A 22,710-nucleotide genomic window follows, 5' to 3' on the forward strand; every position below is an offset into this window, starting at 1 on the left:
ATGAAACAAATCTTTTTTGCAATTTTTAATTATAAACAGTAATTAACAAACTGAAAAGTTGAATTGAGCACCTTTGTGTACCGATAGGTAGAAACAAAGTAGGAGGGCCACGTTCAGATAAGAAGATTTAATAAGCACATAGTGCAAAATTTTGAAAACTGGCTGTCAGGTCCAAGCAACACTCAATCCAGAAAGTTCCAAAAGGAATCACAAGAAATCTACAAGGAGCACAGGAACACAGGAGAAGATGCAAAGAAAACACAGAAACCAAATAGAAACAGGTGGAACAAATAAGGAGTATTAAAAGTGAAGGGAGAAACATGCAAGGGTAGGAAGTACTAAACCAGGGATCTCAAACTCGTGCCATGGAGGGCCAAGAGGCTGCAGGTTTTCTTTCCAACCAGAAACTCCACCAGCTGAATTCACTAATTACCTCACCTTCAAGCAGAGAGCAGGGACTAATCAGTGAATTCAGCTGGTGGAGTTTCTGGTTGGAACGAAAACCTGCAGCCTCTTGGCCCTCCATGGCACGAGTTTGAGACCCCTGTACTAAACTAAACCAGACACAGGAACAGAGAATTACAAAACAAACAAGACACACTATTCACCCAACTGAGAAAATGAGAGAAGAGAGACGGACACAAGGGACAGGAGATATGAAATATGGAGCAAAAAGCACACATCAGACTGGAAATGACAAAACAAATACAAAACAAATACAAAACAAGCAAAACGAAAATAACACAAATCAAAATAGCTCATGACACATTGCACATAATTTCCCTTGAGGTGTATCCAACCATGCACAATTTTTTTTTATTATTATTATTATTATATAGCACCTTTTAAAACCGGGTTGCAAAGGGTTTTTCATTTTAGAAAAGAACCATAAAAAGAAATAAAAGAGAAAAGAGGGAAAGACAAGAATAAAAACCACAAATTTAACAGAAGAGAATAAAACAATATGTGAAAAGCTAAATACCACCATTAATTTAAAGGGAGTAAAACACCAGAAAATAAAAACAACAAATGATAAATGGTTTAAGAAGTTGCAGGATATGTCGACAGAGAGTCAACAATTAATGGGAAATATCTAGGGGAGGAAGGCAGCATGAATGGTCGCAATAATTATAGACTCAGTACTTTCCCACATAGCAGTGGCCTGGTGATAAAAAAAATGGCCACTGTGTTATTACCTCATGATTTTCTGGTTATTGTTCCCCCTAGCTTCAGCCAGTATAGTCCAGGTCCAACTGCTGCAGCGAAGACAGGGCTACAGGACCAAACTGCAGTCAGGTTGTTGCTTTGTTCTTCTTTGATGTTTTTCCTCAAGGCCAGGATCTGGGTTACTGTGTCACTCTCTTTTGGTTGATTTTAATGGTACAAGTCAGGTTACTTATTCAACCTTACCTTCAGCTCAAGTTTTTGCCGACAAATTCTGTTTATTTCCGCTTTTGATTTGTAAATATCTCTGGAGTATCATCAGTCCACATGAGCTTCCTTTGTTGGTGACTTTCTGCATCTTTCTCTGGCCCTCTTTCCAAACCAGGCATCAGTTTGACATGAAGGACATTAATCAGCATAAAGTCCAAACTAAGCAAGTTTTTTGTCTTATCCCCATGAATAATGTATTAAAAGACTGCATTTAAGCCAAAGTTACCTAGAAACCACAGAAAAATATGTTGTTTCAAGATGTCAAAGGTAGAAAATAAAGAATAAATTGGAATGAAAAATAAATAATTTTGGCTTGTGATATCCAGTTTTCCTGAACTTGTGTGTAAATGAGACATATTTAGTCTTTTAACTAGGAATTTGACAACACTTTCTTAGATTTGAGGTTTTGCAGCATAGTCGCTGCAACTGTAACTTGCTAAATGCTGCACTGTACTTTGCTCGTGGTAAATTAAGATAAGATTAAGTTATGTCTCGCCTGTTTGATGACACTAGATCGTATCTTGTCTTGATGTAGGGTCTTTGTCAATAAGACAATAACACAGTTCAGCCTGCTCTTTTCTCATAAAGCTTCTGGAGATAACATTTGTTGTGAGCTGGTGCTGAGTTAATGCAGACTCACTGAGGCAAAACCTCAAAACATCCCACTCAAGTTTATCTGTCCACGTCTTCATTTTGTATTTGCTGAGGTTGGAGGATGCAGCAGCAAACAGCAAGACTATCAGAAAGTGATATGTGTTTATGAGAAACCTCTGTTCAGTAGAGATGGATTTTATGTGGTGCAGAGTGCAAACCTGGTATTGGTTTGTGATAACTGCAGCGAGCTGTAGATGATAGAAACATCCAGCTTCACGCTTGAAAAAATGTGCAACAGGTCACCTGAATGACAAACATGAAGGTTCCTGTCACTTTGTTTCTGCCTTTGCTCTCAGTTGTGACGAGCAGACTTAAAAAAAATTCAGTGTAACATCCTTAAAATGTGTTGGGACAATGGTGCATGCATTTGCACAGAGTGGGTTGAAGCATTTCTCAGTTATCATAAACATTTCAAGACAGGAAATGAATACAACCATTTGAAGACATTTAATTCTGAAGACCTGCCTATTCATTTGTTATTGTCTGTATCTTCAAAATTATTAAGTAATAAAGAACATACTCGCTCATTTTTAGTTCTGCCTTTAAAATGCATCAACACAAAACATATGCTCTGTGATTAAATTTGCTTCATAGATCCAACCTTATTAAACAAATGCCATTATTTGAGATAAATGTACATTTTATTGCTGCATTTTGACACTCATACACATACATTTCAAAATTTAAATTTGCAATGAAAATTTTTTGAGCAGATTTGAAACGTGAGAATGTCTGGTTCTTGACTCTGAGGTTGGTTAATTAAAATAACTTTCATTTACTGGTTTCAGCCAAAGTGAAAAAAACAACCATGTTGTCTGACAGTGATGAAGTGATGCATAAACTTTAATTGACATGAGAAAAAACACATTTAACAATGTGAATATGTGTGGGTTTGAGAACAAAGAGGCACCTTTGGAAAATCAGAGAACTTAAACAACGTCTAGATAGTGTGAGATAGCTGTTGATGCAGAGATTGTGTAAGTGTCAAACTGTTGCTGTGCAGTGAATGGAAAATCACACTCGCCCTTGAACTTATACAGTACATTTTAGCAGGAAAAAACAAAGAGCAGATGTTTTTTTGATACTTTCGTATCACCGAGCAGTCTTAGGTTGATTTATTTCGCAGGAGAAAAGCAAAATACTGTGATAAACTGCAAGAGGAAAACTCTGACAGAGTAGATGAAAGAATTCAGAGATGTTACAAACAAGATTCAGATTTCATCTAAAGAGGAAAGTTGAAGCAATAGATGACCTTGTTTGGTTTGGAAAATTTCCCAGAATAATTAAAAAATAACATGCTTGAATAAGGTAATAGGGGGAAAAAAATCATTGCTGTCATTTTTCATCAATTAATGAATTCAAACGCTTGAATGCAATTGGAAAAAATACAGTGCCTGTTGATCCTAATGGAGCAAAAGCTACCAGATTGATTGCGGTCTTCTTGTGATATTTGTGCAAGATAACCAAAATACAGATCTCTCTGAATTTAATGACCATATGATCATAAAATGTTTCAGAAAAAATATCATGAAAATCAGTAAAAAAAATCAAAAGTTCTTTTTCCTGTGTAACATCATGTTTGCTGCAGCACTTTTTTAAAAATCTTCTCCCAGCTCAAAACAATTCATAACAAAAGTGACATATATACATTCTTATGGTAGATCGGTGAGTTAAGAGGAGTCTTCACTCTTTTCAAAGTATTCATCACACTTATATTATTCTGCACCAGTAAATGTGACACCAGATCTTTGTGTTTACTCACAACATGACGGGCATGTTCGATGACATCAGCTGTTCATCACATCCCTCTCTTCTCTGTGAGATAACTCACGGCAGCGTACTCTGTATCACTTAAATTCACCTCCTGAACTGCGGACGCTCTCTTGGGAAAGTCCAGCACACTGTAGATTAGTGAGGGCGCTGGCACTTGGCTGGGCGCCTCAACTGTTTCCTGTGAAGACGATGACGTTAAGATAAATATTGATTCAGGACATGGATTGATCTTCATGCTTTAACACTAGAAGTCCCACAGCCCAGCCATTTGGCTTTTCTACCTTCCATGCCCAAGGGGCAGCCAAGTGGCTGGATTAGTCTGGAATCAACATCTCTACTGTAGGTGTGAACAGCCATCGGATCACCATTGTTTTGTAAATGAGGCAATTACTTTCTCCTGAACTACTGAAAAAGGGAAAGATGTTGCTATGCCTTTACCTGAATAAACCAATGTGTTGTAATGTTATGAGAGAGAGGTAGAGGTTTAGTACAAAATGTTAATGACTTCATTTTATGTTCAACAAGCTATAATTAGTCCACTTTTGTTATCACGACAGAAAGTTATTTTCCCCTCCCTTCTCAGTATGAGGTCAACACAGTTTATGAATTTTATTTCTTGCTGAGATTTATTGCTGATGCACAGGTTGAGTAAATAAACTATCATGGGCTGTGAGTGAGATTTTTATCCACCTCGGGTCCCCAGTTTAGCCATCGTTCACAGCCACACCCACCCTTCCACCTTACATCCAGCTGGCCTGCTTTTACATTTTCCATCCATCTTTCTAACTATTTATTTTCTTATTCTATTGTTTTAACCAGGATTTTCTGTGTCTCTCAGGAGTAAATGTCAAATATGGGTAGATGAAGATAAACTTTATCCAGGCTACTCAAAGCACCCCATGTCAACTTTGCATGCTCGAGACTCAACACTCTATTATGGTGAAAAAAACACTGGGTCTTTTTCTTTTAATATGCATGTCTTCAAAGTTAGATCTTTGGGTGGCACCTGTGTGTGTGTGTGTGTGTGTGTGTGTGTGTGTGTGTGTGTGTGTGTGTGTGTGTGTGTGTGTGTGTGTGTGTGTGTGTGTGTGCATTTGTGAAACGTGAACCAACAGTTATACAAGCAGATATATTGTCAAAAAAAAAAAAAATAGCAGCCATGCAAACAGTGGACCTGACGGGAGCTTGTGACAGAGGCAGTCAGTTCAGTTTAGGTTTCTTTTATGTAGCAGCTTACAGTGTTCACAGTCGCACAAAAGGCTGTACACACATAAACAAAGTTCTATCAAGAAGAATATAGAGATAGTATAGCTATAAAAACTAACTTCAAAATAAATATAGTAAACTTAAACTAAACAGTCAACAGCTGTTTTGGACAGGGGAACTTTAATACGGGTTATGGAAGAAATATTTTTTTCTAATTATATCAGAGATATTTACAGCTACACTTGCCTCACACTCTAACAGCCCGATGCAAAAAGTTTCAGTAGATGTTGGAAGCTTCCAGGCTCTTTTCAGGCACACCCCTCCCCCCTGATCATGTATCACATCTGTGGACTGCCAATCTGTCAGGTAAGGGTTGCATTTGCAAAACAATGGTGGCTAATTGAAGGCCGTTCAGTTGTACATTCTAACTGAGCAGCCATTTGGCTGTCCTCTGGGCATTGCAGCAGGGGTAAGAAAACCCTGGGACTTCTAGTGTTAAATCTTTGAGGAAAAGATTAGAGTGCTTACTTGGATTGTAGGAGCAGTGTTTTGATGTGGCAGTGGTTCTTGTTTGTCTGTAGAAGACAAAACAGGCAAACTAATGAGTTGGTGATGGCAAATTAATTGATAATTTCCTGCAAAATGTGAACCTGGAGAGCTGAGGAAGACCGAAAGATGACTTCAGGAAAAAAATATTTCAAACAAAGTATACAAATGTTCTCCTTTAAAATGTTCTAGTGTAGTTATGGTTCCATGCATGACCCATTCAGTTACCTCTGGCTGTATCTGACAAAATGTTTGGAATGAAAAAATGTGGAGTTTAAAATTTTGCTTTAGTAAGATTAAAATGAACACGACTATATTTTTAATGTGTCCAGCTTTAGTTTAATCAGTTTAGACCAGCTCCGGCTCCGGCTTCCTTCCACAGTCCAAAATATGCTCAATAGTCACTCTATAACTCTTTGTAGGTGTGAGAGCATGTGTGAAAGGTTGTCTATCCCTATGCATCAGTCCTGCAAATTACTGGCGACCAGTCCAGGGTATAACCGTAGACCGTGGACGTAGCCTCTGCGTCTGTTCCTGATACCGTGAAATAAAGGCCAAACTGTGGATGAGCCACGTTTGATATGGAGCCGGCTGTGAGTTTCCTTTCGATCAGCTGCAGGGCGCCCACAAGTCACGTGACCTGAGCTGTGTCTCTGGACAATCACACAATCCTAACAACCTCTAAACCGCTGAGTTTGAAAAAAAATTCACACACCATACAGTGTGTGCGGATAGTTAAATCAGCGTTTTAGACCCAAGCTGCTTTTTGAACCAGGCTGTAAATATGCTTTTTAATGCAAAGTCAGTTTTTATGGCTGAGTGAGTACGTGACTTCCAGTCTTTCTGCAACCAGCCTCAAGCAGATTCTCAAAGGACAGCAACTTTTAGCACTTCCGCATAGGCTTAAGTTCCAGTAATCAGAGGTTGCTGCTAGGGCACACTCTGCCTCTCACCCTAAAGGCTCCCATGACCCTGAACAGGATTAAATGTGGTAACTGTAATAATAGTAATGATAATAATCATCATAATAATAATAGCTTTTTATTGATGTTTTTGTATGGCATTTGTCAATAGTAAAAGAATAGGAGCCAGGCAATCAACCGCTGCAGACATGCTCTACCATGCAATTTAGCCAATCTCTTTTCAAACTCTTCTCTGATGCAACTCATGTGATCAGCTGTTCAGGTCTGTGACCCTGAAAGAAACAAAAATATATCCAAACTAAAAAAAAGGGGGGGACACCTGAGCTGAAAGTAGAGTTCACAGAGGAAAAACGACCAGAGGAGAGTGGGAAGAAACTTCTGTGCCACTACTAACAGTAAATTCAGCTTTCAGGGGTTGTTTTATTCATTTTTTTCTATTACTCTCATTAGAAGTTCAACTAGAAAAGCTGAACCAAAGTGTGTCCATTAGGTAAGTTTTCTCCTCTGTCGGTTTATATTGCAAATGAACACAACCCATAGTGCACATGATATCAAAACACACTGTGATAGCTGTAGAGGGGAAGACTGAGTACAGCGTTTCTTAGAATTCTGTTGAACTGAGATGCAAAAAAATCCCGATAGATCAGTTACTCGAGTATTGTAGACCCAAATGTTCGATCTTTGCACTGCAGGATGGGAATCGTCCAGCAGAAGTGGAAAAAAAACATAAACTTTCAGAATTTAAATTACAGTGGTGAAAGCAGTCTGTGTCTGTAGATAATTGGTCCAGTTTTCTTCTCCAGACAGTTTTTTCCCAACAAAGGGGTCAATATGAACATGGTTTCCTGAGGGTGATTCTCTTGCTAATGACCTCACAGAACCCCTCTTCAATCTGCCAAACAACCACTTTAACAAAAAAAGAAGTGGGTTCTTGCAATTTCAGGAATGAACCATAGACTGTATAAAACATGGACATCGTCTCGCCGGCGTATCCCGTCTGTTTCTGAAACGGAAAATGAAGCACATCGGCTATAGCGGCCATATTGGTAGTGGCAAGGGCTTCGCCTACAGCCATAGGGCACTGGTAGTCACATGACCCTCAGCTGTGCCAGCTGGGGGAGCTTGCAATCTTGATATCCTCTGAATGGCCGCGTTAGAAAATAATTCACCACCCCGTACAGAGGGTGCCGGTAGTAAAAATAGCGACTCAAGTCAGGAGACGTTTTTTGAACCAGGCTGTAAATAGGTTAATTTCTGCTTTGAAAACAGCTTTTTTTGGCTTGGTGTGTATGTGACTTCTGGTACTTCCAGAGCCAGCCTCAAGCGAACACTCGAGGAACAGCAGATTTTAGCACTTCTGCATTGTCTCATATTCTTAGACCGGAGGTTGCCACTTGGAATAAACACATCGATCATCGCTCAAGCTGATAACATTTTTTTTTCTCTGAGCTCTTTTTGCTTTTCATTGTTCTGCAAGTGTGTCTACCCCCAATCCCTGTGGATGTATTTTCAGCAGGGCCAATCACAACGGTGTCTGCTGTCTGTCCAGTTTGTTGGGCTGTAAGATTTTGTAAGCCACGAGGATTTGGTGTTGGCACAACCTGGCTAGTCTGGAAGCTCAGTACACATCATATAGTTTTTTCCTGATTTCTGCCTTACAGTACTCTTGCACAGGCCATTTGTTTGGTCCCTCTTATCAGCCAACAACACAGGCAAAGATAAAGGAGGTATATTATCTTTTCTGATTCAACTAGCTAAATTTAGAAAAGTTTGAAGGAGGGATGCTTTTGGTTGGATGAAGCAGGTTAGCATGCCACGATACAGGAATGCACTGTCAGCTAAATCCAGCATTTGTGTACTCATACGGAAAATCATCACATGTGGTGTTTGCGGTTACGAGACTGTCAAAATGTATAGGTTTCAAATGAAGCATTTTCCCCTCTCTATGTGGGCCACTGGGGTTTGAGGCGAAGCATAATGGTTATCATGAATAAACAGTGCAAGTGATTGTTTTCCACTCATCCCTTTTTGATAAAAGGTACATTTACATTTTACATGCTGTGATGGGGGACTTCCTTTAAAAGCCAATGAATCATCACATGCTTGAAAAGGATGTGAAACTGCAACCTGGTTTGCATTTTTAGCATCGAACCACACAATTGCAACTTTTTTCCACAGAACAACATTTACTCAACTTCACTTTGTCTGCTTGAAAACATCTACACAGTGAATACTGCTAAACGTGCATCTTTAAGCTGGCCTGGTTTAAGCTTAAACTGAATATCATAACAAGTTACATACTAAACATAATATAATATATTATGAATAATATTTGTATTTTGGTCGTAAAAGCAGCTAAGAATCAGCTCAGGTAATTATTCCTGGTCAAAATAAGATAACAAAACAATATTTGTAAATCCTGCAAACCAGCTATAACAGGTTCACAAATATTGGAAGGTTTTTCCTACCTTTGGTTTTCACCACACTCCAGATCAACCAGATGAGCATTGCAACAAGCACAACAGGTGAAACCACAAGGACAGCGGTGGTGATCATTTTAGAGGAGCTGGAACTTCCACTGTCTTCAGGCTCTTTCGGGATCTCACTCTTTAGAGTAACTGTAAGAGTTTAACAGGAAATTAAGATGATTATTTTGGTGGATTATTTTCTCCTAAGCAGAAATGTTGATAATGTGTTGTTATGGCAAAGTTCTGTTGACACTAACATACAGGAACATTTAGTTTAACTGCTTAGCTACTATATAAAGTAGAGTGAACTTAGTCACCATAACCATCTTTTAATTAAGACCTCATGAGACTTTAATGACAATTCAATCAAGATACAATTAAAAATGATTAAGTGTCAAACAGCAACAAGACAAAAATGCGGTTTAGCAAATTTTTCTCATAAATGTCCATGAAAACACAAAATCTATCAAAGTGTTTGACCCTCTCTAACTTCACATCTGACTTTCATTTAAGGGTAAAAGCCTGGGTCAAATTAGAATAAAGTTGTGTTCATAAGATTAGACTTTAGTTTTTCAGTTTTCATCACTGTAGCGTAAGTTGTGCATCCTTGAATAGACATCAGAACAGCAAGAAAAGTTGGGAATAAGGAAATCAAAAATGTTTTAGGGTATTTAAGTGTAATTTAGCTGCCATCTGCAGAATTTAGTTATCATTCCGGTCTAGGGCACTCTGTTAATTTATTTATTGATTGATTTATGTTTGTCTTCTTTTTATATTATTATTATTATTATTATTATTATTATTATTATTATTAGAATAGAATAAAACATAATTTGTCATTGCAACAAGTACAAAAAAATTGCAATAGCCCTGCAGTCAGTGCAAAACAGTGTGAGGTGCAAAAACAAGTTGAGTAAAGTAAAATAAGATACGAAATAAAATAAATAAAATTATATATATATATAATAAAGGTAAGGTGCAGAATAGAATACCGAAGTATGATACAGTAAATAATAACAATAAGGTGCACGAGGGGAAGAATGGAACAACATTGTACAAAATTGTTATTATTATTAATATTAATACTATTATTCAAATAAATTTATTTTAAATTTTTTTGGCTGTGTAACAGATGTCAAATTTATTTTAATGGAAAGTGGTTGCAATGATTTTCTCACTGTCTGATTCACAAAAGACCACTTTGAGAGTGCTAATCAGAGATAAAAATGATGACGTCGTGTCTGTCAAAAATTAGTATGTACGCTTGTATTTGTGAACATATAAATTGAAATTAATGGTTGCTTTTTATTTAGCTTGTTTAGCATGGCTTGTATTACTGTCATCTCTTTGTCTTATTGTTAGTCATACAGGAGTAAACAGCTCTTTCAGTGTAGACCCTCAAAAGCAATAGTGAGGGGCATTCGTTTCCACTTCTTCTAAAGGTGTTTGTGGTGTAAACCACAAAGAGAAAGATCACTGTGTGTCCCTGAATTGAGCTACTGCTTACACAGTCTTTAAGCTGTTGGCCTGTTTGCTTTTATAGAACATAAAGAATCTCTATCTAATCTAGCCTTGTAAATTTTAGCAGCACCTTTTTTTCAATTCATTGAAGTTAAATTCAATTCAGTTCTGTTTCTACTTCAATCCATTGATGACTGTATTTGTTTCATGTTAAGCCAACCATCACGTTTGACTTACCCGTGCTTGTGTCCTCCTGATGTACAATCAGTCGCACCTTCTCACTTTCTATGAGTCTGCCTGACCAAAACAAACTGGCCTGATAGTATCCACTGTGATTCAACATCAGATTTGTGAGGTTGCAAAATACGGATCCATTTTTAGGGTAAGTAACATATTTACTTGCGCGGATAGGTCCGTTTTTGTATTCTGCAATCTTTACATGTTTTTCTGGGTCTTTGCCCATGTAAACTGCAAAGTGACTTTCATTTGTGATGCCAATATTGAACGTGAACTTGAGAGTGATGTTGGTCCCGGCGATCTCAGTGACATTAGTGGTGCTGCATTCTGGATGAGACAAAACAAAAGATTAGAAAAAAAGTGATAATGATCCCTCAGTACAAACAAAACCGTATAACTACAAAAAAGGTTAAAACCAAGTCAAACATATAAAACAGTGCTTAAAGTGCTTAATCATTACTGCTGTCTGAAGGCTAGCTAACAACACCTACTTGACCAAAGAATCATACTTAATAATATCTTAAAGGAAAAACAAGTATATAGAAAAGCATCAATGATTCAGTTTATCAAATCTCAAATAATGCAGAACCCTGATTCCCCAAAAGTTGGGCTGATGAGTAAATTGTTAGTGAAAAGAATTGAATTGTTCGATAACCATGTGAGCCAAATTGAAAAAAACTACAAGTTGTGAAATATCAAAACTAAATATACAGCTTTATTTACATGTATATGTTTATTAGCTAATTGATTATAAAAATTACAATTATTTAAATCCGAGCAACACATCTCAAAGACTGTCAGGGACATTTTTACTGCTGTGAAGAATCACATCTTCTTTAACATGAGTCTTTGGGAACCGAGGACACAAGTCTTTTTTTTTTTTTTTTTTTTTGAGTTTTGAGTTTTGAGTTTTGAAAGTAAAATGTTGTCTCATTCTTGCCTGGTTTGGGATTTTACCTGCTCAACAGCTCAGGGTTTCCTTTGTGGTACTTTTTCTTTTTTGTGATGTGCCAAATGTTTTCAGTGTTCAATACAGAGCCATGCTGTTGTAATATGTACAGGATGTGGTTTGACATCGTCTTGCTTTATGATCCAAATTCTTCCCCCCCAAAAAAAGGAATTATCGAAAGGGTTTTAAAAAAATCAATTTGGTAAACTGTGGGACAGTTTTCTACCTCCCTCAGAGAGATCACAGGCTTTTCTAGATTATTTTCATATGTGGTTGCTGGTAATGTGTTACAGCCTAAGGGTTTTTAAATGTGATTTTTAGCCCATGCAGTGACTTCCACTACAGAGTCATGTCTGTTTTTAAACACAGCGTTGCCTGAGTGCCGTAAGCTCTGCCGTCTGGAGTTCCAAAATCAGTTATCAGCCTCGTCCCTTTTGAACAGAGATCCCCTCAAATTCTCTAGATCTTTTCAGAACATTCAACAAAGCAACATGTATAACATCCATGAAATCCCCAAGTTCTTTGATATATCCTTTAATTTTTGAACTATTCCTTTTAAGATGTTTGTACTTCTTAACTCCTGAGAAAATCTGCCTCTCTTGAGTAACTATCTTATTCTCATTCATAGCACTGACCTAACAAACCTAATAAGTTAGACGATGTGTCTCCATCTTAATTTTCAATTTGTTATTCATTTCAATTTCTGCATTATCCAGCTTTTTCAGTCCTTTTTGTTCCTGCCCAATTCTTGAAATATTTTATTGACATCAAATTCAAAAATACTGAAACAAAAGAGTTACATGATGAAATCTAGAGTGATAAATTACCTGTAACAAATAAATAACAAACTTATAAGAGGATTAAAGCTCTAAACCTCAACCTTGAAGTGTTTTTAGAAGCAGGCTTGTTAAAATCAAAAGAAGGGCTTTTTTATGGTTATTACTACATGCAAAGAGGTTTTATGGTTTTTGATTGCTGTAAATCCAACTAAATATAACTGGGGGGTAAATTCTGTCATTGCTAGTCACACTAGCCAGAATTTTATCATCTCAAAAAGGAAAGCTTGTCAAAGACAGCACTGTGGCTTTTTTGTTGCACTTCATTTCAAACACTGAAGATGGTAAATTAGTAGTTTTAACTGATTCAACAGAAGCTATTCCTTGATTAACTTCATTTGGAAGTTTCTTAAGTCTCTGCTGCTGTTATCTCAAACACAAGCACCCGGTTGTGTTTAGGGATGGGTACTGGTCCCTGGTTATCAGTATCGATACTCAACTGTACCAATTTCGGTTCTTTTGTGTGTGTTTACGTGGTAATAAATGTTCATTTGTTTAGTAATAAAATATCAAAGTTTTCCATTATTATACATTTATTCTTCAACATATAACTTTACAGTGCTGTGTTTATGTCCAGATGGAAAATTCCCTACTCTTCCACTCTCTCACAGTCACAAAGATGTGTTTAGGTACCTAAACATGGCAACTTTAGATTTTACGCGAATCAGCACTCAGTACTACTGACTATAGAAGTACCTAATTTGGCACCCATCCCCGGTAATGTTATAAGCACAATTAAGTCTAGATAACAAAGAGCTTTACATTTAAAAAAGATATCGTCATCATTTTGTCTTTTTGCGGTGGAAAAACAAAAACCAACAGAGCCAGACCAGTAATACAGGTGATGGTAGGAAAAAGAAGTGGCACAACACCATGACTATGTGGAGCTCCTTAGTGTGGTTCAGTAAAGGTGAGTATTGTTGTCACTGTGAATCAAAACATCATTGGCAGGATGACAATATAAAAATGAAAACTTTCAAGAAATAGGTCGAGGAAGTCACAATACTTGAACCTCTAGCGGGTGAAAACCCACAAAACCTCAGGAGTCAGGGTGTAAAACATCTACGAACACACAAAGGAGACTTACCGATGAATATGATGCGAGCTGCAATGATCAAAACTGCTCCAAGAGACTTTTCAATGGCGTCGCTAACCATGTTGATTGTAGGCCTAATGAGGCGGCCCTCGAGTCTATGATCTTATGACTTCTCCTGGTAGTTGTTCCTCTGGTCTGGTATTTCTACTGAAGCAGCATTTTGTGTAACTGGTAGGAGGAAACTGTAGGCAGGAACTCGTGCAGAACCTCTGCTGAAAAATGATTTATCTACCCACAGCATCAGAAGCACCTCCTGCAACGGAAGACTTCAATGGGGTTCATGGACATGTGGTGCAGGAAGGAACTAGGCTTAAGAGACACTCGGATGATGAGCGTAAATGAGGCAGTAGCAAATAATTTCTATTACGTTTTAGGGGACATGGCATTTTGGCCTTCACATTAATTTTTTCCCTTTAAATTTGTCAACATTTCGCCTTAAAAACAATGTTTTTATCGAGAGTTTCTGACCATTGGGAAATAGTTTACTCATACAGTCAACCTACATCATTTTTTCAAAAGTGTTTGTTCCCCTGAGTAACACAGAAGGCCTATATTTAGACTTGTAATACTTTCAGTTTTGTCTGCAGAGGTTTTGAAATTCTAGTTTCTGTAAATCTTGGGGACAAATGTGCAGCTGCCAAACAGCCCAATGAAAGTGTTCACAGCGAGATCTCACCCATGCTGTGGTAACTATTTTCTGAAACCTCTTTCTGCTGGTTGACTAAATTTGGGTACAAGTGCTTCGTACCTTTCTGAAGGTGTGAATTCTTGACTCCATAATTTCAGTAAATGTCATCTTAGACTGGGTTAGGGTAAGCCATGTGTTATTTTCCTTGTATGGTGATGACATTATTTTGTTCAGTTTGTTTCATTGTAGATTTACATAATCCATTCTTACATTTGTTTTCAAACTAAGGCAACAAGAAAGTTTTTTAATATCCAAAATGATATATTTCACCAGATTCTTCCATAGTTTTGCTCCAACACAGTCATTTTCTCATTGTTTACACTGCAAGTAGTATTATTTTACAGACATTTCTAGACTAATAGCAGACATGCTCACCCACATACAGTTACTGAACTGACAATTTAACCACAGAGGGGGATGTTGGGGGCTTTGAAGTCAAATTTGATGACTTTCACACAAAACAATGAGCCCACATCTCGAGGGGATTTCTTTGGTGGGATGTTGGTTTTTGTGGTTAGGGTTAGTTATAACCTAGCAGCTGTTGCTCTCAATGCCAGTGCATGTTGACTCTTTTCACCTGAGTCATGAGTTTGAAAGGAACAGTGTCTGCAAATACAAGGGGCTCAAAAACTGAGGGGAAATAATGGATCTTCCATTATGAGAGCAGCTCATTGTATTACAAGCAGGCTGCTGGGTTTTTCTTCATCGACCCAGGGTCCTGAGGAGTGAGCGCATCCATTGACCAAAGCGCAAAGCAGCTACTACAATTTTTGTCTAAGCATTCTTGAAATGATACAAAACGACCACAAACACATTGTTAACAGCCATTAAAATGACCTCAAATGACCATCAAACTGAGCACACAGAGAGGAGCATGACTGCAGATAGATACTTATGATAAACTGAAAATGAGGAACAAAAGCCTGGACTGAAATCCTCACGTCGTGCATGTGATGTGACTATCGCATTTCCCCCATTTATTGGAAAAACTAAAAAAAAGCAACTGAAATTGAAACCTATTCTATTTTGTACAGAGACATGGCCTCCTGGATCCCTTTCATACACAGCAATCTTTATCATTCACAGATAAACCCTCTTAGCCTGGATTTAACGGTATTATAGGAATACAATGGTGTCATTGTGAGTCAACCAAATTCTTCCCAAACAGAGCTATTCAAGTCATCTGGGGAAAATTCTTCTATCTTTAATAATGCAATATAAATCGCAAACCCCCCCAAAAATCGCAATGTCAGTTTTTTCCAATATCGTGCAGCCCTAATACTGGAACAGATTCAGGAGCAGCCATGGTCTCCTTGAAGTCTGATTAGCTATCCCTGTAACTACCCCAGAATTCATTAAATGTCAGTCAGCTTGTTGAGACGTTTTACTCAGAAATCAGCTTTTTGGGAATGAGTTGGAACCATAGAATGTATAAAACATGGACGAAGCATCCACAATGTCACCCGTCTGTTCCTGTAACCGTGAAATGAAGCCAACCCACAGACGCAGCCAAATTCGCTATGACGCGGGCTGTTAGTTTTCTGCGAGCAGCTACAGGGCGCCCAGCGGTCACGTGACCTGAGCTGTGCCTCTGATTTGAAAATCAAACAATCCTTATAACTTCTAAACCGCAGAGATAGAAAAAAAATTCACTCACCGTATAGCAGGGGTCCCCAAACTTTTCCCCATCAGGGCAACAACTTTCCCCTTCTCTGATGGGGGGCCAGGGTCAGTTTGTAAAAAAAAGTGTGACGATTGCAGAGGTGTCCAAACGTAAAAAAAAAATATTGTTTCCCAGAAAGAAGCCACACATAACCAAATATTAATAACCATTTCTGGGATCTTGACAGGAAAAAATCAGAAAATAAATAACAACACTATCAATGCAATATATAACAATATTAATGAAATAAATAATAACTAAATGACCCTTTTCAGGTTTTTCACAGAAAAAAAGACCATGAAATTTTAACTTTCTTGTAGACACCACTGTTTGCAGCTCTCTCTAATTAACTTCACTGTGAAAACCAGAAAGCAAGCAGGCTAAGAAACCAAACTAAGTGGTACAACACCTACCAGCGCAATACATTTCACTGCCAGTATGGTTGTAAAACAGGATTTTTTTTTTAAGGGCGGGATTTAAGATAGGGCACAAACTGTAGAAGGGTGAAATAGAAAGTTACATTCTATGCATGTGTAAGTCTTGATCATGTGGCCAGACTAAAAAAAACAAAAAACAAAATCATAATGCACTTCTGGCATTGTTCAGGGGGCCGGGCAAAACAAGGAGGCGGGCCGTAGTTTGGGGACCACTGCCGTATAGTGTGCTAATAGTGAAATCAGCATTTTGGACCAATGCTGTTTTTTAAACAAGGCTGTAAATATGCTTTTTAATGCCGTAAAAGTCTGTTTTTATGGCTGAGTGTGTACATCCAGTCTATCTGCAGCCAGCCTCAGGTGGATTCTCAACGAACAGCGACTTTTGGCACTTCTGCATAGGCTTCATTTTTACTGACCAGATGTTGCCCCTTGGTTGGAATGGGCTGCTAATGGCTTTCTCTGCAATTTATTTAGTACAACACTTTTTCTCTTGTTAGTACCTTTAGATGTGACTTCAGGTTCAGGTTACTTTATTTGTACTTGCTGGTAGATTTGTTTTGCAGTTAGCGAGATTACTACAGCTGTTCCAAAACACCAGAGACAGAGGTAAAACATCTAAAACATTAAGACAATTAAGACGTTGAAGTGCTCCATGTTCCATCAACACAGGATGAAAAGGCTTTAAAAAGGGGAAGTACTCTCCATTAAGATCAAGTGTAAAGATAGACTTCAGACAAAGATTTGAGTATTTTGATAAGTTTGTTTTTTCTCTGTTGTGTTGCCTTTGAAAATCACAACATTATAAACAGGAATGAAACATCTTTTGGTAATGTAAATGCCCATTGCCCATTAAATTGGTTAATCTAGAGAGGACACCTAAATGCTATTCACTTAAGCACATACTTTATGCCACCCCTTCAAAAGTCAATCCTCAAGTTTGACCGACCCCCCCAAAAATCAGACTCTGCTCTTGCTGCTGTCTTCTATTGTGCAGTGAGGTGTACTAGGCTAATATAATATTCTTCTCAACGTTGAAAAATGGAAATAAGGCGGAGGTTGATGATGTACAATGGAAAAATCAACAGACGTTATTAACCACTCTTCTTTTTCCTATTCTGACTGGTTTCCGTTATCCGGTTGCAGCTTCAGCAGCAAAACAAACTAATAGGTTAGCCGTGCATCACAGTCATCAGCAGAAAAAATAGATTTGTTAAAGTGAAGTATTTGAAAAAACGAGAGGGGATGGAGTTTCACTAAGTGACAAATTGTTTGTGGGCACCCTTTGGGTGACTGGCCTCATTTGATAGTCACTGACATTTGAGTTAGGTGGTAAGTGCAGAGTCAGACTTCTGTGATAAGGGTGGCAAAACTAGGGCACAGACTTTTGTCAGGGCAACATGAAGACACTGTAGCCACACAACATGATGAGTAGCATTTATTTACCTGACCTATCTTGTTGACTCAAATCTGTTTCAACCACTTAGACGCAAGTCAGCTCATCAAAGTGGTGTGGTAAAATAATGGTTTGCACTGCGGCCTCCCTGCATAAAGGTTAAGGGTTCCAAGCCAGAGTCAAAATGAAGTTAAAACTAAGGTTTTGTACAACTAGTTAGGCAAGAAAACTCTGTATATCTCAACAAGGTCTTACTGTGAGGTGGCTTCATGTGGTGGATAGATCTTACACCTCTCAACTGAAGGATTCAACATTTCAACCTGAGCAAGGGCTTAGTTTGAATTGTTATCGCAAGCACCCAGAGTAAATTGAAAAGTAAAAACCTATGACCTAGTTTGAATATTATCAAATGCACGGATGACTTTGATAACTTTGATGTGGAACTTTAAGACTTAGATAGAAAGTTTAAGAATCCCATTGTGTAAGCACTGAATAAAGGACTAATCAAAAAAATGCAACTTATAAGTCAGAATTTAAGAAAAATATGCATTGAAATGCAGACATCAGCATGTTGCAACACAGCCAAAACAATTTATATAACTTAAGAACTGCTGCTGACAATCCAATCATTATTCAGGATTTTGGGTCAGCCAATCAGATTTAAAGACTGGAATGGCCTCTTAAATGGGCTAGTTCTGCTATGCTTCTTCCTATTATTTTTATTTCTTCAAAAGACACATTGAAGAAATTACTGATTAAAATCAAGTGGCAAAAATTAAAGAGCCTATTTAGACGTGCTTAAACTGCATTTCTTTGAGAACCAGCAACCACAGAAAACTCAAACTCAAAAAGCAAATACTTAAAGCAAAGGCTAATTTACATGTTTCAAAAAACACATTAGGTCTGAATAGCTCAATTCTCTTTTAGTACACAGTGTACAGGGAAAATTAATCATAACTGTTTATTTTCATAGAAATGAAACTTAAAGGTGTGTCTGCCCACTGACAGGCAGGCACACAGTAGCTGTCTGCAGAGAAGCTAATGGTCTGCCTCTTTGACTCATCCAACTCAAACCAAGCGAGGGTGAGTTCAACATTTTCAACATGACATTTGCCAGGCTTCAAAACCCCACATCAGAGACAAATGGGTGACGTCACTGGCACTCCATCCCTGTTTTAACACCGTCTATGACTAAAAAGCAGAGAGGCCTGATGTCAACACTCCTACTTTTGCAGTCCAATGTGGTGAGTTTCATAACTGTAGACAGACACAGATCAACTGACACAATTTGCTCGGATGATTCACAATCAAACTTTTCCTGTTGAATTTTCTTCAACTAAACGATGTCCCAAAGTAGAATAGGATAGAACTTAATTGTCATTGTAACAAGTACAATGTAATTGAAGTCACAGCAGCAATCAAGAAAACAAAAGTAAGAAAGTGTATAAAAAGTGCAAAAAGGTCAATAAGAAAATAGATGATGACAGCTTGTCCATCATTCTCCAGTTCAGCCAGCCTCCACCTCCACAGGGTCCAGGACTGAGCTTCTTCAGTCATGCTCCATCTCTGTCTCCTGGATCCTGTCTGCTCACAGCAGGTGAAGCTCTTCCATTGTGGCGTTGGTGTCTGATGTTAGCTCTGTTAGCCATGTCTGTGAATAGCATGATGCTACTCTGCCCTCTGGTATCCCCTCTGTTGTTGGGTTAGCACAGCTAGCTCGTCCATCTTATTGGAGATAGATCTTATGTCCCCAATAACGATGGATGGAAGGACAGGTCCATGTCGTCACTTCTTAGCTCACACCTGAGAACCAGCACGTCTTCCTCACCTCCTTCTCCTCACCTTGTGGGCAGACATCAGGCCTCGCACCAGTTAGCATTGACATGCTACAGGCTGCTAACAGCTGGGTTCACATGTAAACAATGCAGCCATTGTTACATGAAGGATTTCCAGACAAACACAGGAGAAAAAGTAGTAAAAATATCGCTAAAGCCACAAAAAGTTTGTTGTCCATGACCAACATATGAACCATACAAAGTAATGATCCACTCGAAATACAAAGATTACAAAAAAAAGACGAAAAATTACAAGAAACGGACAAAGAAGAGAGAGCTACTGCAAAAGGCAGCCATAGCCAACAGGGCAGTGCCTAGCATATCTTCTGTTTTGTAATTTGTATAGTAATGAAAGATACTTGATGCCACTTAAAATAGTTGTAATAATGTTTTTTTTTTGTGTGTGTTAAATTTAAATTCTCATGCTATTTTTGATGTGTTATTGTCATCTGTCTGTTTTGAGCCGTATAATATTGAGCACAATGTTCTTCTCAAAATTGGATTCAACTGCTTTACTTGCTGCATCAAAGTCTAACTTCTGTACAAGTAGAACTCTGGTGTCTGCAATGTGTGCTGCAAACAGATGCTCTTCTCAGGGTGTAATGATACAGGTCAGTTTTAGATTTCTGTTTAAGACACCATAGGATACCAAGGAGCAAGTTTTGTGCCATCTTGTGGACTAAATAGTACAATGCAAGTTAGTTAAACTGCCACCGACACGTGATGACACACACACACGCACACACACACACACACACACACACACACACACACACACACACACACACACACACACACACACACACACACACACACACACACACACACACAAACACACACAGGCTCACACTTATTACTGCTTCCCGAGTGATGTTTTTTTTTTCCATTTCCTATATCACAGTTTAATTAGATTACTTTCTCTGTGAATCTCTTGCTCAGTGATGTGTGCAACAGGAGCACAGCCTTCCCGTTATAATACCAGAGTTTTATTATAGTGCCTTGCATCTTTGTCTTTTAATCGTATCAAAGTATCACTGCAGCATCCCTTTTTGCATGATCTAGTTAGCTACAAGTAAATCAAACATAGGAGCTCTCTGTGGTATATTTGTAGAGAATACACTACACACCAAGAGATCAGTAATAGAGTGAGTGAGGAAATAAATCAAGGCCTTAGGTTATGTGCTTTTGGAGCCTCTGCTGAAAGGCTGCAGCCTTTGTAATGTCATTAAGGGAAGCATCTTCAGTTCATCATTTGTGTGTATCTGTGGGGCTTAGATATTGGATCGAGTGGAGGCGCTGCTTAGAGAGCTCAAAGCCTCAGTTTAAACGCAGTACAACAGACTGATATAAACATTATTTGGATTTTGTTTAAGATCCTATAACAATAAAGAGACCTGGCCAGTTATGCTGTTTTTTAAGTTGTGCTTGTATCTTACTCTACTTAGCAGTAATCATGTGATGTGTGCAGGAGTTATAAGTCATCCTCATAGCATCCTCCTCTAGCTCTTTTCCTCTCTTTTTGTGAGCAACAATGACTAAACCAATGTCTCACCTCACGTTTCCCTGGGTTTTTGGTGCACAGCCATCCCTTCCTGCCCTACCTCTCTTTTGTTATTGAAGCCTTCTGTATCTGTGGGTGAGTTTTAGATGTGTGTGAGCCTCAATCTGTGTGCTATTTTTTTGTCTGAGTCACACTGTTCAGAGAGCAACTCTATACCAGTTTTTTGTGCCTTATGTATACTTTAGTGCATGAATTTGTTGCAGCCATATTGCCTTACTACACACTAGATAAATTCTTTAAAAGTTGCATTTGTCTGCATTTATGTGATGATTAGTATAGCTGAGTTATATTTACCCCTTTCAACTGTGATGTAAAGGTGCATATCATATGATGACCAGACTATATGATGGAACTACAGAGCTAATTTTGTAGGTTTATAAATTTGCAAATGCACAAACAGATCCACAAATGCACACACATCTACAAATCTGTTTGCAGATCCATAACTACCTTTAAAGCAGAATGTGAGCACACACAATTTAGTAAATAAAACTTGTGGTGTAATGCAAATAACTCCTCAAATGACCCAGACACATTTCTAGTGATTCTGGACAGACAACAAAAAAAAGTATATCTGAAAGCTGCTCAGGCTAGAGGCACAATGCCTAGATGCAGCCTTTTTAAGGCTGTTTAATGAGATCTATCGGGTGTTGAAAGCAGCAAAACAAAACGAAGAGAAAAAAAGACTTACAAATGTTAATAACAGAATTATAGCAGCTCTGGTACATGACTTGGACTTTGTTGCTCATTGATTGAAACATAGTTTAGCTGAGCTTCACTCTCACACAGCAGAGATAGAAGGGCACCAACAGACTGGTGGTAAAGGAGGAGGAGGGAAGCCACCGTTGCCGTGGTAACTGAGAATTGGACTCACCTATTAAATGCTAGTGCTCTAAAAAACAATTGCAGAGTAATCAGGGTTGGAATGCCCCCTCCATCACCCACTGTTTCTTACCAGATAACAACACCAAACACACACACACACACACACACACACACACACACACACACATCAGGCTCCTTTTCTGATAATGAAGTTCAACAGGTGGATTCAGACACAAGACAATCAATGTCACATTCTTGATTGTTTTTCTTGTGACAGAGACAGATGAGACAGATACCATTTCAAGTTTAAGCACACAAGAGGGATTTGACTCCTGTCCGTAGACATGCATCTGGACCTTAGTATTTTCAATTTTAAAACGTAATACATGTATTCAAAATACTTAAACTGCACATTATAAATGCAATGCAATTTTATAAAAAAAAAACCCAGTAATCTGCAACTTTGAACATCTTCACTCTGACAGAAGAATGTGTTTCACAGAGGACTGAGGAAACCTCAGATATTTTTTGTCACATTGGGTAATAAACACAGGAGGAGGATCCATGCATGGAGGAAGATCTATAAAGCAAAAAGCAAAAAATGAAACAAAACTTACCGAGGAAAGACACAATAACCCAGCAAAACAACACAGAATCACAGAGACTTAATACACGCTTGATACAGAGCAGCAGGTATGGATACAAGTGAAACTGAAGGAAATCAT

General features: G+C 38.2%; 1 protein-coding gene across 1 annotated transcript; it reads right to left on the reverse strand.

Annotated features, from left to right (window-relative positions):
* Positions 1-2,829: 2,829 nt before the first annotated feature.
* Positions 2,830-13,755, reverse strand: LOC141789354 (uncharacterized). Its single transcript, XM_074668738.1, has 5 exons — positions 13,575-13,755; positions 10,703-11,029; positions 9,005-9,154; positions 5,596-5,642; positions 2,830-4,039 (listed from the first exon to the last, which is right to left on the reverse strand). Exons 1-5 carry the CDS (start codon positions 13,642-13,644, stop codon positions 3,887-3,889), a joined length of 747 nt encoding a protein of 248 aa, XP_074524839.1. The 5' UTR covers positions 13,645-13,755; the 3' UTR covers positions 2,830-3,886.
* Between the last annotated feature and the right edge of the window lie 8,955 nt (positions 13,756-22,710).

The sequence above is a fragment of the Halichoeres trimaculatus genome, unplaced genomic scaffold, assembly GCF_033239565.1.
Source record: "Halichoeres trimaculatus isolate MK-OKI-2021-1 unplaced genomic scaffold, fHalTri1.1 fHalTri1_scaffold_4, whole genome shotgun sequence".
NCBI classification, from domain to species: domain Eukaryota; kingdom Metazoa; phylum Chordata; class Actinopteri; order Labriformes; family Labridae; genus Halichoeres; species Halichoeres trimaculatus.